The 18133-nt window shown below is 40.4% G+C and overlaps 1 protein-coding gene across 2 annotated transcripts in view; it reads left to right on the plus strand.

Annotated features, from left to right (window-relative positions):
* Positions 1-18133, plus strand: part of LOC109933950 (zinc finger and BTB domain-containing protein 21) — a 178671-nt gene that overhangs the window by 35633 nt on the left and 124905 nt on the right. Inside the window, exon 2 of one of the 2 annotated variants that reach the window (XR_007263293.1) lies at positions 11027-14436. Coding sequence is in view for 1 of the 2 variants with exons in the window: in XM_048603281.1 (XP_048459238.1) it covers positions 11027-14272 (3246 nt within the window). In the remaining variant the exon portion in view is untranslated. Of the gene's footprint in view, positions 1-11026; positions 18128-18133 lie in introns of those variants that run through there. The other variant, XM_048603281.1, reaches the window with a different exon arrangement.

Here is an 18133-nt window from a genome sequence, read left to right on the forward strand (position 1 = left end):
TCCCTGCCTCCCTAACCTGTTCTTCCTCCCACCTATCCCCTCCTCCCACCTCAAGCCGCACCTCCATCTCCTACCGACCAACCTCATCCCACCCCCTTGACCTGTCCGTCCTCCCTGGACTGACCTATCCCCTTCCTAACTCCCTACCTACACTCACCTTTACTGGCTCCATCCCCGCCTCTTCGACCTGTTTGTTTCCTCTCCACCTATCCTCTCCTCTATCCCTCTTCTATCCGCCTCCCACTCTCTCCCTATTTATTTCGGAACCCCCTTCCCCTCCCCCTTTTCTGATGAAGGGTCTAGGCCCGAAACGTCAGCCTCTCTGCTCCTATGATGCTGCTTGGCCTGCTGTGTTCATCCAGCCCTGCACCTTGTTGTCTCTAATTAGTTGAGGTCTCAGCTTTCTGAAACATCAGTTGTGACTTCCTTATGTGGATAGTTCACTAGCATTTAAAGCCAAGAGATTATCAGATAAATGAGCAATTTAATCCTTGAGTTTGGATCTAGATGTATGGAATACTGAACCAAGAGATAAAGTTAAATTATGCAAGTTTTTCGTTGGAAGTTAGATTATTCATTGGACTTCATTGGTTCACTGAAAATGAAGAGGTGGAATTATTTTTTAAACCAGTATCTGAGAAGATTAAGGGGCTAGAATATTTTATATTATAACAATTAGTTAACTGATTTAATGCTTTGACCATTAAAGTAGAAACATGAAAGCACAGATTTAGGACTCTACTGATGACCATGAGTCCATTGTCGATTGACAGGAAAACCCATCTGGCTCACTAGTGTCCTTTAGGGAAGGAAACTGCCATTCCTACCTGGTCTGGCTTCCATGTGACTCCAGACCCACATGTGGTTGACACAAGGGATGGGCAATAAATTCTGGCCTAGCCAGCATCTCCCACATCCTGTGAATGAATTAAAAAAAAATTCATACCATCTAAGAAGGATGAGGGCTCTGGGCACGTGAAAAAGACCTGCAAGTTCCCCTCTAAGCCACGCACTATCCTTACTTGAATCTGTGAATCTCTTGTACATACCAATGTACGAATTCAATAAGATAATGGCCAATCTGTTTGTTTCAAATTCTACATTCCCATGTGCCCCTGATTATCTTAGATTTTTATTAAGTAAAGGAATCAATCTACCTCTGCTTAAAAATATTTAATAACCTCATCTTCAACGCTTTCTGCAGCAGGAAAAGAAAATCTCCTCATTTGTTTCCTGAAAGGGTGACTAATTTTTCTAAAAACCAAAAGAACTGCGGATGCTGCAAATCAGGAACAAAAACTGAAGCTGTTGGAAAAGCTCAGCAGGTCTGGCAGCATCTGTGAGGAAAAAAAGAGTTAACATTTCGGGTCCAGTGACCCTTCCTCAGAACTGAGGAAGGGTCACCGCACCTGACTAATTTTTATAGCAGATCCCCCTAGTTCTGGGCTGATATACAAAAGGAAACATCCCTTCCATATCTATCTTATCAGTACCATTCAGAATCTTGTATATTTCAATCAAGTCACCCCTCACTATTCTAAACCGCAGTGGAAACTAGACCAGTTGTCCAACCTATCCTCATAAGACAAAACAAGCTTCTTCCCCATCTCAAATTTACATCCTTCCTAAAATAAGGAAACAAAAATTGCAAACTGTGTTTGAGATGTGATCTCACATCACTGTATCATTAACCCTAACCCTGTATCACTGAAGCATAACTTACTCCTATGTGCAATCCTTCATTTTTGAATGACAACACCCCATTTGCTGCCTTAATTACTGGCATCCATTCTAACTTTTTGTGACGCGTGCGCTAGAATACCTATATCTCCTACACCTCTGAATTCCAAAAAAAAAATCTCCATTTAAGGAATACTCTGTTTTGTTGTACTTTCTGTCAAAGGAACAACTGCATGTTATAGATTCCGTACAGTGCAAATAGAGTCCATTCAGTCTAGTGAGATAACACCAATCTTCAGACAATCCCATCCTATCCCCCCATAACGCTCAATCCCACGTTAACCTTAGCAATCCATCTATCCTGCACATTTTTGGACTGTGGGTGGAAACCCACACAGGGTATGTTGGCCTTCATTGCGAGAGGTTTCAAGTACAGAAGCAGAGACGTGTTGTTGCATTGTGCAGGGCCTTGGTTCGGCCACGCCTGGAATATTGTGCGCAGTTTTGGTCTCCTTTACTGAGGAAGGACACTCTCCCTCTTGAGGGAGTACAGCGAAGGTTTACCAGGCTGATTCGGGGATGTTAGGTCTGACGTATGAGGAGAGATTGACTAGGTTGGGATTGTTTGTTTTTTTGCTAGAGTTCAAACGAATGAGGGAGGATCTTTTAAAATTTTATAAATCTCTAACAGGACTGGACAGGCTAGATGCAAGGAGGATGTTCCTGATGGTGGGTGTGTCCAGAACCAGGGGTCACAGTATGAGGATTCGGGATAGATGATTTAGGACAGAGATGAGGAGACATTTCTTCACCCAAAGAGGGGTGAGCCTGTGGAATTCACTACTGCAGGAAGTAGTTGATGCCAAAACATTGAATGTATTCAAGAGGTGGCTAGATATAGCACTTGGGGTGAATGGGATCAAAGGTTATGGGGAGAAAGCAGAATTAGGCTATTGAGTTGGACGATCAGCCACGGCTGTGAAGAATGGCGGAGCAGGCTCAAAGGGCTGAACAGCCTCCTCCTGCTCCTTTCTTCTATGTTTCTATGACATGGGAAAAACGGGCTAACTCCACACAGACGGTCGTCCAAGGCTGCAATCAAACCTGGGTCTTCGGCGCTGTGATGCTGCTGTGCTTGCTGCTGTGCCCCATGCTGCCCATTTTTGCGCGTTACATATGATCTGCCAGATTTTTGCCCACTTGTTCAATTTATCTATATCTGTCTGCAACCTCCTGATGTCGTCTTTGCACAATACTTTCCTACCTATCTTAGTGCCATCTGTGAATTTCGTTACCATGCCTTCATGTCTGTCTCTTCCTTCCTTTTTTCTTTCATTTGTTAATCTCAGTCATTTGTGTAATTATAAAAAGTTGAGGCCTCTACAGTACTCCACTCATCCCAAGCTCCCAATCAGACAAAGATCTATTTATACATACTCTGCTGCCAGACAGCCAATTTTCTAACCATGAAATTTTGTTAATTCCTATGCTACGAACTTTTATTTTCTGTGTTAACTTTTAACATGGCATTCTAGCAAACTATATATTGTCATCTCTTCACTGTTACTGGGTCAAAATGCTGCAACTCCCTTTCTAACAAAACAGCTACGTCACACAGACTTCAGTGGTTTTAAAAAGTGGCTCACCACTACCTTCTCCAGGAAACAGGATTAAATCTGGCCTTGCCAGCCATCCCATGAATAATGTTTTTTAAAATGCCCATTCAGCCACAGCTACCTCTCGTTAAAGCACTATTTGTCTAAGTTGCCATTTATGTTAGTTCCAACTTTTGTGAACAATCCATTGTAAATTTTTGTAATGTTTTTAAAAAAGAGAAGTACTCAGATTTGTAAACTGACCATATATGCTGCATCCTCCATTTTACTTGCTTTATTAGCCTTCAGCCCTGGAATTTTTTCATTAAATCTAAACACTCTTTACTTCTCGAGTCTCCTTTTAAGATTCTCCTTAATACAGGTACTTGCTTGTCTGGTCATCTGCCCTAACATGTACTTAATTGCATTGGTGTCAAATTGTTTGTTAACTTGTGTGTGAAGCACCTTGGTATGTTTTACTACATTAAAATTTCTGAAAAATGCAAATTGTTTTATGAATTTCATTTCATTGCTCATTTGCCAATCTGTTTGCTCTCCACCACGAAAACAACATCCAAAGATGGTTCCAAGATGGCGGTAAATTAGCGGGGCCATGTGTGAATTCGTGCCCAGAGCTAATCCACTTCCATCTGCTTGTTTTTTACCTTTTCACGTATGCTCTTTTTGTTTTTCTTTTGTCTTGCGGTGGGTTAATTGGCAGCATCAGCTTGGCAACAAGAGAGGACCATACATGGAATGGTAATTCCTCATGGCGGCTAGGACACCCTCTTGGCATTTGGGGCAATTGGCAGCAGCGGTGGACAGTTCAAGATGGTGGCACTGGCAGGGCGACATCTCAGAGTAGGGCAGCCTACTCTGGGTGAGGTGACGGCCAGACCTGGCAGTCGAGGCAAGGACCCCTGGCGTTGTTGAGGTAACAGTGGAGTCTGGAACATCTGGTTGCGGGGAAAATGTGGGTTCACTACGGGACCCATCATTAGCAATGGCGTCAGCAAGGTGGGCCCAGTGATGCAGAGATGAGTGACATAAAGAGTGACAACTCCTATGTTGGTAATTCTGGTGCAGGTGTCACTGGTGAGCCGGCTCAGGACTCATGACTCTTTCAATTACATCTTTTTATTCTTTAACAATTTGAAATGGTGCTGGATTGTGGTGACTGTTGAAGTTTTTCACTGTATTTTACTGTAAGATTCACTGTAAAATGCAAATGACAATAAATCATTCAACTTTAAAATAAATCTGTTCCAGTTTACCTCGGGAAGCTTATTAAAAGAGCATAATACGTGAAGATTGAAGCGGCAAAATAAGTCAGGGAGACAGCAGATCATTCTGGAAAGAGCCTAGTGTGGCAGGATATAGATTAGCACTGAGCCTGTAGGTTTTCACTTACCTGTAAATTAGGCAGGCAGCAGACCTGTGTGGAGACATTGTCCTGCTCTGCACTATAATGTGAATTGGGGAGATGTTGTCTCGGGCAACAGCTAAGAAACAGCATGTGCCGTTTTGGCAAAAAAATGTGTGATGTTGCAGCAAACATGGAAGCTGATTGCCTGGTGAGTATCCAGTGTGTCTGAAATTTCATTAGACTTGATTGGATGACTTTACTTTCTACATGCTAAGCTTCAGTTTGAAGTAAATAGTCTGAAAGTAAGCTTAAAGGCCTGGCAGGACAGCTCAGCTGCATAGAATACCCATCCTGTGCCATGTGGGAAATTGTGGACACTTCCTGCGGCCAGACAATCACTTATGCAGAAAGTGTCTTTTACTTCAAAAGTCTGATCTTTGGCTTTTGGAACTTCAGAGCAGAGCTTGGAGTCACTATGGTGCATCTCCAAAACTGAGACCTTTATGCACCTTTTCAAAAAATGGCACCACAGATGAAGACCATGCAAGTAGAGAAGGAACTGTGGGCATTCCAAGAAGACCAAATAACGGTGCACATCTTTCCAGAGTATCTCACTCACTAACTGGTTTTGCACTTTCAGATACTGGTCATGGTACATCAGAAAATTTTGGCAAGAGCCAAGCTTGTGGGGCCACAACTGGCTTACGCACAGATTGGGCAGAAGAAGAATGGAAGGGCAATCGTGGAAGACAATTTGATAGTTAGGGGAGCAGATGGTTGCTTCTGTGCCCATAATAAATAAAAAGTAAAACTATTTTTGTAGAACTGAAGAAACAAAATTGAAATAGAAGAAACAGTAATATTGAAACCAAAATGATGAAAAGAAAGTAGTTTTGAACTAAAATAGCAATGTTAAATATAGGACGAAAAAAGGGTCTAGGCCCGAAACGTCAGCCTTCCTGCTCCTATGATGCTGCTTGGCCTGCTGTGTTCATCCAGCTCTACACCTTGTTATCTCAGATTCTCCAGCATCTGCAGTTCCTACTATCTCTGAATCAATAATAAAATTCGTTTTATTTTGAGATCTACGTACACTTAGTGGAAACTATTTTGTTCTTGCAGAATCCCTACTTGTGGTTATAACGAAGGTAACGGATGACCTGGAATAACCACGACTATCATTTGGATCAAGTGCTCCATTACTATGAGCAGTCATCTGATAGAATATTGAATCCTTTGGAGTGTAGTTCAGCTTTCTTAAACCATAGCTCAAAGCAAGCCCATTTTTCTTTTCCTCTTGCCACTGTTCCTGGCCTCCATTCAAACAATTTCTCTATTTTAAAACTTTTATCCTTGTATCAAGTCCCTGATGGCCTAACTCCTCTCTAACTCTGTAATCTCTGTCAGCTCCACATCCCTCCCAAAATATTTCTGCTTCTCTAATTCTTGCCTTTTATAAATTGCAAGTGTAATTGCTCCACCACCATTAACTGTGCTTTCAATTTCCAAACTCTGAACTGTCCTCTCTACACCTCTTTACCTTCTAGCTCACTTTCTTTCTTGAAGATGCTAAAGATGTACCTCTTTGACTGAGCTTTGGTCATCTGACCAAATGTCTCTTTTGGGGCTTGGTGTACTTTGCTGTATAGTGTTCCCGTGAAGCGCTAATAAAGGCACTATATCAAATTTATAGATATATTTTGTAATGTTATTAGGCTGAGGTGTATACGCAGTTTGAATGCAGCAACAGCCCATGCTCTGTGTTGCTACACTCTACATTGTTGATACGTAGTATTGTTAATGAGAGAATTAGTTTTAAAATCTGCCAGAAAATTTTGCTTGGCTGTTTATCAAAAATACCAATTGTTGGTGAAACTTATTAATGGAAAATTTACATGGTCATGATTTATTTTAAGGTTTAAATTACCCTGCAACCAAATGACCACGACCCAAGTGGTTTAGGCTGATCACCCAAATCCCAGGACTTGGATGTTTTAAAAAGAACAGATTTTAAAAAAAAAAAAAGCGCTATTGCTTCAAGAATGATAAAAGGACTGCAATTCAAGTGTTTTACCTGGCAAGTAGAAGTAGACACTATATTCTGAGGATCCAAGATCAAATCCTGCCACAGCAGATGGTAGAATTTGAATTGAATTAAAAGAACCTGGAATTAATAGTCTAATGATGACCATGAAACCATTGCTGATTGTCAAAAAAAAACATTTTGTTCACTGATGCCCTTTAGGAAAGGAAACTGCCGTCCTAACCTGGTCAGGTTTACATGTGATTCCAGACCCATAGCAATGTGGTTAATTCCTACCCTCTGGGCAGTTAAGCTTGGCCAATAAATACCGGTCCAGCCAGTAAAGCCCACATCCCATGAATGAATGAGGAAAAAGTCACTTGTGGAAGCTGTGTACGGGCCCCCTAACAGCAGACACATAATAGGAATATGTATCAAAGAAAAAAAGTTGGAGCTTGTCAAGAGAATACAGCAATTATAATGGGGGATTTAAACCTTCAGAGTCTGGAAACATCAGAGAAAAATGTTTAGATGAGAAATTCATTAAATGTTTTTGGGACAATTTCTTCAATCATCGTATTATGGCACAAACGAGAGAGCAGGCTATAGTAGACCTGGTTTTGACCAACAAGATAGGATTAATTACGCACCTAAGTAGCTGCAATCATAATATGATTGAATTTTACATACAGTTTAAAGGAGTGAAGTGTGGGTCCATGACCACTATCTTGAATTCACACAAGGGCAGTTACGAGGGCATGAAAGCAGAGCTAGCAAAAGTGAAGTTCTTTAGCCCAAAGGATAGGTGATTAGAGATGGAATGCCAAAAATTTAGATGACATTCTAGAATGTATCTATTCTGCACGTTCCAGCAAATTAGAAAAATCTAAAGGGATGAGCGTGCTATCTGTGGTGAAGTAGAAATAAGTCAAAAAGTATTGAACTCCAAGAAAATACATAATTGTGCAAAAATTAGTGGCAAGTCAGAAGATTGGACAGAACATTTTTAAAAACTTAAAAATTAATAAGGAGGGAAAAATTGAAAGAGAGAATTTTAGTCAGAGAATATAAAAACAGATAAAAGTTTCTTCAGGTATTTTAAAAAAAAAATTAAAGAAGTGACAGAAAAACAGGAGTTAACTGTTCTCAGGAAGGGTCACTAGACCCAAAATGTTAACTCTGATTTTTTTATCTTCACAAATGCTGCCAGACTTGTTGAGCTTTTCCAGCAACGTCTGCTTTTGTTCCTTACTAACAGCATCCACAGTTCTCTCGGTTTTTATTTGGAGTTAAGCAAATGTTGAAGCTGTAGAAAATAAGTCTGGGGAATTAGTAATGAGTGATAAAGAGAAGGCAGATGAATTGATATTTTGCGTTTCATCCTCGCCACTAGAGAGGATGAAAGTGGCATTCTGAAAGTAGCTGAAAATCAAGAATTGAAAGAGAAAGAGTAACTCAAAAACTGTAATTACTAAGAGCGTTGTACCACGTAAATTGCTGGAACTGCAAGTTGACAAGTCTTCAGAAACTGATGGCTTTCATGTTAACTATCTCACTAGCTACCTATTTTGATGTGTTTTAAAACTCATTAAATTCAGGGAATCTAATACATTCGATTAGAAAATAACTGTGTAACTCCTTTATTCAAAAAGGGAGGGAGATAGGAAGCAGGTGTCTACAGGCCAGTTAGCTTAACATCTGTCACTGAGAGAATTTTAGAAGTTATTAAAAGTTATTACTCCACAGGGCGCATGGATATGTTCAAGGCAATCAGGCATCAACAACATGGTTTTGTCAAAGGGAAGTCATGTTTAACTAATTTAATGGAGTTGTTTGAAGTAGTAACTTAAGCTGTAGACAATGTTGAACCTGTAGGTACATTTTGCTTTGATTTCCAGAAGGCATTGACAAGGTACCACATCAGAAGTTGTTGTGGAAAATAAAAGCCCATAATGTAGGAGGCAACACGTTGGCATGGATAGAACATTGGTTGGCTAATAGGAAGCAGAGAGGATCAGTGAGTGGATATTTCTCGGGTTGTCACAAATGATGTGCCATTGGGATAGGTTGCTGGGGCTCAACACTTTTCATTCAAATTATTTATATAAATTGTAGGGTTTGGTATGGTAAGGTAGCTATATTTCTTAAATAACAGAATTAGGTAGGAAAGTGACGAGAACGTAAGGAACCTACAAAGGTAAATAGAAAGGTTAAGTGAGTGAGCAATGATCTGGCAAATGGAGTACAATGAACTTGTGCATTTCAGCAGAAAACATTCTTTTCTAATTCTATTTAAATAATGTGAGGTTGCAGAGCTGTAAGGTGCAGAGAGTTCTGGGTGTCCTGGTGCATGAATCACAGAAGGTTACTAGGCAAGGCAGTAAGTAATTGGGAAAGTTAATAGAAAGCTGGTTAGTTATTTTTATTGAGGGGTAATTGAATGCAAGAGTAGGGAGGTTATACTTGTTGTGCATTGGTGAGGCCACACCTGGAGTGCTTTCACCATATCTACAGAAGCATGTTAACGCACTAGAAGCAATTCAGAGAAGGTTTACTAGATTAATACCTGAATGAACAAATTGCCTTATGAGGGAAGGCCTCTATCCTCTGGAGTTTAGAAGACTCGAAGACAATGTAGTTAAACATCTAAGAGCCTGAGGGGACTTGACAGGGTGGATATCTCTTGTGGGAGAATCTAGAACTAAGGTCATTGTTTAAAAATAAGAAGTCGCTCATTTAGTATGGAGATGAGGAAAAGTTTTATTGCAGATTGAGTGCCTGGAATTCCCTTCCTCCAAAGGCAGTGGGTGCACAATCTTTAAATAATTTTAATGATGTGTAGGAGTCAGTATTGGACTAGGGTGGACCCGGTCTGAAGTCACAACACCAGGTTATAATCCAACAGGGAGGTTTGTTTGAAATCATAAGCTTTCGGAGTGCTGTTCCTTCATCATGTGAAGTGAAGAGAAGCACACAGGCACAGAATTCATAGGCAAAAGATCATACAAATAGTGAGAGGAGTGTTGGCATGCTTAATGACAAGTCTTTGCAGGTGATCAAAGGTGTCGGACAGTGTGAGTAAAGTGTCAACGGCTGAATAGCAAGCGACGGGATGACTTATGGTCTGATTAATTGAGGCAGAGAGATAATTGCAAAAAATTAAAAATAAGGTGGTGCTGGAGACAAATGACTAGAATAACATGATAGGGATAAGAGTCCCACACCGAGGGTCTAACCAAAGTAACAAGTAATGCAAAATTGCACAGACTAATTAAGGTAGAGAGATCATAACTTATCAAAGTGACCGTGTCAAAACAACACAGTAAGGAAGATTTTACAAATACAGAACAGTATAGTGGGGTCTTACGTAGTGTGACATGAATCCAAGATCACGGTTGAAGCCGCCTTCATGGGTATGGAACTTGGCTTTCAGATTCTGCTCTGCGATTTTGCGTTGTCGCATATCTCAAAGGCTGCCTTGGAGGACACTCACCTGAAAATCGGAGGCTGAATGTCCTTGACCGCTGAAGTGCCCTCCGATGGGAGGGAGCATTCCTGTCTGACGATGATTGTGTTGTGTCCATTCATCTGTTGCCATAGCATCTGCATGGTCTTGCCAATATACCATGCCTCAGGGCATCCTTGCCTGCAGCGTATGAGGTAGACAACATTGGCCGACTCCCATGAGTATCTGCCATGTACGTGGTGGGTGGTGTTTAAGGCAGAGGTCGATGGATTCTTGATTTACCAAAAGGGTGAAATGCTGTGAATTCTGTCCCATATCCATCATAATGAGCAATATTAGGCATAAAATTTTACCTTCAACATACAGTTGATCTTTTTGGTCACAATAGTTGCTGGCTCTTGGAATGTGATTTATGATGCCTTCAAACCCCTAGCTTAGATTGCAGTATTGTAATTTCTCCAAACTAGTTGTTGTTCATTGTTGAAGGTGCACAAATTGATAAAATGTCTTGGGATGTCTTGACGTATTAATTCTCAGTTATTACTGACAAATTTGTGTCAATGTTGGGGCAGGGGGATTTGCTTACATTTCCGATTTTGAACATTTTGTGGGCCAAAAGGCTACAATGTACTTGAACTCTTTCCAAATTTTTCTTTTTCTTGGATTTATTGAGTCAATCTCTTAACATTTAAACTTTGGCAGCTAAAGGCTTTGCTGTAGTATCTGGTACAAAGGGCTAAGAAACCTCCCCTGTGCTTTTAGAATGCAGATCTGTAAATGTCTGTTGTATGTAAACCTCCATTTTGAGGCTTTTAAAACATCCTGATGCTTTTGTCCTCTTTATATTTAATATTGATTTCTCCATGTTTGACCTTCACCATTCTGCTGTCTTACAGGTAGAGCAGACAATGGAAGGATTACTTCACTACATCAATCCAGCGCATGCCATCTCTCTCCTGAGTGCACTTAACGAGGATCGCCTAAAGGGCCAACTTTGTGACGTTGTCCTAATTGTTGGTGACCATAAATTCCGGGCTCACAAGAATGTTTTGGCTGCTAGCAGTGACTATTTCCGTTCTTTGTTTACCAAGAAGGAGAACGAAAGCCAGTCGGTCTTCCAGTTAGATCTCTGTGAAGCAGCTATCTTTGAGAATATTCTAAATTACATCTATTCCTCATCCCTCTTCATAGAGAAGAAAAGCCTTTCAGCCATTCACTCTCTTGGTGGCAATCTTGGTATCTCTTTCCTGACCAGCATTCCATCACAGACACCTCAGATTTCCTGTGCCCCAAATTCTGTCAAGAAGCACAGCAAAGTTGGTGAAGATCTAAGTAGTGCCCAGCCACGGAGTGTGATTGTGTGTCAGAGTCGCAGTGACCTTGATAAAAGTAACGCTGAGTCTGAAGCAAAGGGAGGGGATTCAAGTCAGAAAAAGGGACCATCGGAGGAAGATCCAAGTCACAGTTTTAAGTCTTCATCTTTGAATGCTTTACGAGCAAATTCTAATTCTCTGACCAGGGATGCTGATACAACTCACCTTTTGGACGATAAAGGACAACCTTTGTTAAAAGATATTCGTGGAGCTTTAGGTAACACTAAATTCCATTCAACCTTCAAATCTCTCGATGATCAAAATAGGTTGAGGTTTTGGTCTGAAAGGAGAAATTCCATGAGTGCAGATGGCACTTCAGGTTTTACTAGTAATGTTTCCGAGAGGAGGCAAAGTCTTACTGACCTCTTGATAAATGGAAAGCCTTTACCTAGGCCACAACTTTCGCCTGCATTTTCATTTCATGGAACTACAGGACTTGCATATTCCCAACAAAAACCTGGGAACACAGTAAATGCTGGCAAAACCGAAGAGAGTAATTTGCTGTATTACACCAAAGTAGGGTCTACGGTTCAACCTGGAAGATTGCCACCTAGCAGCCAGAGTGTTGTCAGCAGTGGCCCATTGGTGAAGAGTCTCCTACGTAGGTCATTGTCAATGGATAGCCAAGTCCCTTCCTACTCTTCGTCTCTTGATCTGAAAATGACCTACGGATCACAGATCTGTAAACGGGAACCATTGGAGTTGACTTGTGATGCATCATCCCAAAAGCCATCGATTACAGACTCAATTAAACAGCAGCTTCTAAAGGAAAAGCCAAAGGTTGATCAGTCTTGTCGACCAAAACAACTTAATGTATCTCAGGCTGCTGAAGCCGATGCCATCTCTCTGACTTCAGCTGTTAAAGTGAAAACAGAGCCCTGCAGCCCTGCCTCGGATACTTCTGATATAATTACGGTTACAGTAGGAGAAACCTCACCATGTACCAGTAAGGAATTTGCTGTGAAAAATGTGGAGAGGAACAGAAGAACATCAATGCTCCCAATGAAGAGGAGGTTCTTGGCTGAAAATGCAAAACTTTCTTATGAAAAATCAGAAACTTTGCAGCATTCTCCCAATATAGCACAGAGCTTTGAGGAAAATTCAAGCCCGACAGCAGATGATACTAATCTTGATCTGTCAAAGACTGATGAGAACAAGGATGAATATTCAGAGTCTGAATCAGCAATAACTGGCAAGCAGTTCAAATGCATGACCTGTTTCAAGATTTTCCGATCCACAGCAGGTCTTTTCCGGCATGTGGATATGTACCATAACCCAGATAAGCCATATGCGTGTGATATCTGCCACAAGAGATTTCTCACCAATTTCAAAGTTTGGACACACTGCCAAACTCAACATGGAGTGGTTATCAACCCATCAGCAGCTACCAGCTCCAGTCTAGTTCCAGAAGAAAAATTTCAAAAGAAACTGAATGATATGATGCGCGAAAGAGAGATCAAGAAGGCTCTATTTCACAAGTTGCGGCGTAGGCAGGGGTCTCATAGTTACCCAGGCCTGCGGTCAGAACAAGCATTCAAAAAAAATTTGAAATCTGCAAGTAAGGGAGTATACATTTGTACTACATGTGGAAAGTTGTTTCGTTTTCTATCACGTTATAGGCAACACATGAAGACCCACCCAGGTGAGAAGCCCTTTGTTTGCAAGCTATATAACAGGGCTTTCAAATCAAAAGAACAAGCTGTTACTGAAAGTGTAAGTGAAGATAATATTGAGCATCAGTGTGAGCATTGTAATACCAAAATGTCGTCCTTGGCAGAGAAGACAAAGCATGAGAGAATCTGTAGGAATGTTACTGTGTGCTGCTACTGCAGCCTTAGGTTCTGTTCTAGAGAACTGAAACAGGAGCATGAAAATCAGTGTGAATATAAGAAGTTAACCTGTCTAGAATGTAAACGTACATTCAAATCATCATTCAGCATATGGCGTCATCAGATTGAAGTTCACAATGAAAACACAATGGCCCCAGTGGAAAAATCTAATTTGGATTCAATCTGTCATAATGGTGTCTTGCCTAAAGAAGTTCAAACTGAAGCAGGAGAGGATGCTGTTGTCAGTCCTAGTACATCAAAAGAGTATGATGCCTGCAGTGACTCTTCAGAGCCAATGTATGTTGACTCTGAAGATTCTTCTTGCTTTCCTGAAGATTTGAGTATCTCTAATCGGAGAAATATAAGCAGTAACAACAACCATCTACCTGATGTAGTTTCCACAAATCCCATTCATCTGGAAGATGTGACATCAGAATCCAAGAGTTGTAGTGGGGAACCAGAGGACCTGACATGCAAAGGAGAGCGTGGTCTTTGGCCATGTGAAAAATGTGGCAAGATCTTCACAATACACAAGCAACTGGAGCGTCATCAGGAATTGCTGTGTGCTGTTAAGCCATTTATTTGCCACGTTTGCCATAAAGCCTTCCGTACCAACTTCCGCCTCTGGAGCCACTTTCAGTCCCATATCTCTCAATCCGCAGACCGCCTTGAATTTTCTAAACCTGTGAGGAGCCCTTCTTGTCCACCACCTCCCCCTCCACCACCACTCCCCGTGCCACCCCAGGAACGGTCTCCTGAACCTGAACAACCCTCAAATCATTCAGACAAGACAGGTAGCCCACAGGCAGCAGATACACTTTTTACCCATGCCCCTCCTCTTGCAGCAGCTACCTTCGAAAGGCCATTCATGTGCAAATTTTGCCGTAGGACTTTCAAAACTGCGTTCAGTCTATGGAGCCATGAACAGACACACAACTGAAATTAAGATTCAAATCTCATGATTTATTTGGAATTCCACTAGATTAATATCTAAAGATAACTTGGAAGCAGGTGTGCCATGGACTGAATGAATATACGCCAATATAATGCACAACCTATTCTCTGGAAGTTTAGGAAAATTGAGTTGGATAAGAAACGTGTAAGGTAAAATATGAAATTGATATTACTGATGGAACAAAGTAAAACCTAGAATTTTTTAAAAATCACCACACGCGTTACTTGGGTGCTACATCGAAGCATATTTTTTATATGATGGGAATTTGCCAGTGTTACACAATCATTGCTTTAAATGGGACTGGCTTAATATCATTGAACTAATCCAAGCATTGTGATGGATCCTTTAAGATGTATGATTTTAATATTCAGTAATATATATGAGGCTTCAGTAATATCATGAAGGCAATTGTGTTCTGTTAACATTCACCGGTTCAGCCATTTTGATTGACTGGGTTCAGTGGAAATGAAGAATGACCATTTTGACCAGGTTTTTTTTCAGCACAAGTATGATGCTGAAAATGGTTTCTGCACTAGTTAAGACCCAAGATGTAACCTGTAGCTCAAGGATCAGTTAGCATGGGTTTACTTGTAAGTGGCTCATGGAATTATTGGGATTTTCTGCAAGTAATGGGCTTTAGCCAATCAGCAGATTGGAGTTAAAGCTGGAGCTTGAATGTTAATTACACCTACCCATTTAGTAGCTTGGATGGGAGTCTACTGCAAGCAGAGGCCTCTTAACTAATCTGACTCAAAGATTTTCAGCCTGAAGCCAGAGAGGGCTAAATTTTATTCTTTTTCATGCATTGATATCTGTGCTCACATCCATCCTGTGATTTTTATATAGCATCTGTTAAGGAACAGTACTTCCATTGTAGTGTTGGATGCACACAGTGACGTTCTAGAAATCCTGACCTGTGACCAAATCAAAGGTAGCAGACAACAAATGGGAGTTCTGAATGATGTGAGCTAAAACTAAAGAGAAAAGAAACAAAATGCTATCTCTGAGAACAAAATTAGTCTGCCTTCAGCTCTGAGCTATGTGAAAGATGGTCACATTAGCTATACTGGAGGATAGCAGAACAGGTGTAGTACGGCACAACCATTCTCACACCTCAAGTTCCCCTTCACATGATGAGTAATGTTGAACTGTCTCCACTTTGAAGTTGTTTGCTTAACAACTATGGATAATTTAAAAACAAAATTACAGTAAATCAAAAGTGAGTGAAAGAAAGATTTGTTCGTAGTTACAACAATTGACATCAGGGAAGAAGATCTATCCTTCAGAATCATGAGCCAAACACAATGTGGAGGCCAATTTGTCGTAAATAAGTATTTTGTATTATAAATTAACGTAATAGTGAAATGTAGTGACCCATAAAATGGAGCATTACACTTAACTTTGTTTCTGTAGAATATACTCAGGAAGGGGTAATGTCCAGAGCGGGAGGATGGGTGACTTAGTGGCTTTTCTATTTGTGCCAGGTTCTAAGAATTAAGATTTCCTTATCTGCCAGTGGCTGAAATTTGTCATCTCAACATCCTCCACGCCAGCTCCAAGTTTATGCTTCATGTAATTAAATTGTTTATCATAGAACAAATACAAATACATCTAGTTAGCCTGTGTTTGACATTCAAATGTGGATTTTAACAGTATTCTGCTGAAGGGATAATACTGTATCAACATCAAACTATGTCCAACTCATAACTTCTGAGTCAAATCATGCCCCCGCCCCTGGCTATTGTGATTGATATAAAATGCTTTGGTACTGAGTCTTTCTCATCTTCTCAAACTGAGGAAACTAAAACTTTCAGCAAAACTGACAGGACTGTCATAAATTGTATTATCATAAATATCAGTGCAACATTCTATTTAATCGTATTATTACAAGTGAGGCTCATGTAATTGTTTGTTCAGTTTGTTGTAATTAAACATTTCCTTTTATAATCTATCATTTATTGTAAAAGGCAATATGGAGTTTGGAGTTTGCAGCATTCAAGTTTATCAACTTCTTAAATTTCTGAATTTAGTACTGCACAGTACTCTGAACACCAAATTGCTCACAGCCAAACGGTCTTAAAAATTCTATTTCCATTTGGACTTGTCACTTACTGCAGTAAACCTTGTGTGAAGTTTTAATGGAGAGCCCTCTATTATTCATTTTATTTTAGCTTGAAAACATCATTCTCCTGTACTGAAACCCTATAATGTTGAGAGCTCTGTAGCTACAAATTGGGTAGGATTTATTGTAGCCCATCATGATGTTTGAGTGACTTTGTGTCAATCTCCCTGCAGCAGCCAAACCTCCCTTGATTAGGCAGGGCACAAGGGGCTAACACACAATTGTGGCACAGTATAAATTCAACTGATTAATGATTCACTTGTCATCCATTATCCCTGAGCCCACAATTTTGTTGTAATTCAAAGAACAGGTATTCTCCAAGGGGTGAGGGGAGTTGGTCATGGGGTTTTCCATTATCCCCAACCAAGGAACCTGGCATTAACCACAGTGGTGGCGGCTGAAAATCACCCTCTTGCTGTTGTCTCCAGCTGCCTCTTTTTTGCCTGTGGCTCCATGATGATCTTAGGCCTCTAGTGGGTGCAGTATTGCAAGCTATCATTGGTCTCCCTGGTGAGATTGCCGTGATGAACTGCCACATATTGATTGCCATCTCAGAAATCGAATTTCCACTGATAGGTATCTGAAAGTGTGGAGGAAAAGTGCAGAAGGCCTGAGAATGTTAAGGGCACTTGATTCCATCAGACCTCTTTCACAGAACTGAACTCCTGCTGCTTCTCTGATAATGAGTGAGACCCCCATCCAGTTGACCATGTCGCATCCATTGTCTTTTCATTTTAAAGATTCTTTTCATAACTAATGCTATTGTTATACAAATCTGTAAGGTAATTTTTTGTAAGATTCAGCTGAAGAAAACACATGTGCCAATCTGCTAACTGAAGCTAAGATTGGCTATGATCCTTGAACTAACTATGGGCAACAAGTCTAATGATTAACTGGTGTGTTACATTTTTGCAAGCCTTCAGCACTAGCTTCACTTTACTATTGGTTAATCTTTCACCACTCTTCATGACTAAACCTGCATACGGGAAAAAAAAGTAAAGGTACTCTTAACAATAAAGGTGGCATATATTTAAACACATTTCAATTCTTGCTGCCAAAGAGTTAGTCATGTTCATTGAACAATGAAATGTTTGCTTTTAGAGCAGCAGAGAAGATTCACAACAGTAGGGAAGTTTTATCTTGGCAAGTTGCAGATAATCCCTTTTTAATCATTTATTTGTACAGGAGAGGGGAAGGAAATAGCATGATCTTGATGTAGTTTGCAGGAAGGCGTGTTTAACATTAAGCGTTACAACTGAAATTGATCACTATACTTGTGGTGTCAGTGTCGGTTTCACTTGCACTTTTTAAATTATTAACATTGCCAAATTTTGACCATTACTTCCAGGTCTAATTCTGTTTCATTTTTATGTATTAAATTTAAGGCTGCCCTTGCTTTTGCTGCTGTTTTTCAATATTTTGTTTGTACAGATAAAATTGACGAATTAGGTATGACCTGCTGAAGTAGGTTAGATTACTAGAGATTAAAAAGAACACGTGCTTCAGTTTGAAAATGGAAACGGAAGATTATGAAATTGAGCCGCAATTGTCTGAACCCATGATCGATCTTTCCCTCCAAATGCTGAATGAATTGGTGGTCAATTTCATGATTTTCTGTTTTTGTTTTTGAAAGTCAAGCATTTGTTTCTTTTCATTTTCTGCATTTCCCATGAACCTCTCTCTCTCCGTTGAATGATTTCAGCCCAAAATGTTAATCTCTCTGA

The sequence above is a fragment of the Rhincodon typus genome, chromosome 11 (assembly GCF_021869965.1).
Source record: "Rhincodon typus isolate 14 chromosome 11, sRhiTyp1.1, whole genome shotgun sequence".
Lineage (NCBI taxonomy): Eukaryota > Metazoa > Chordata > Chondrichthyes > Orectolobiformes > Rhincodontidae > Rhincodon > Rhincodon typus.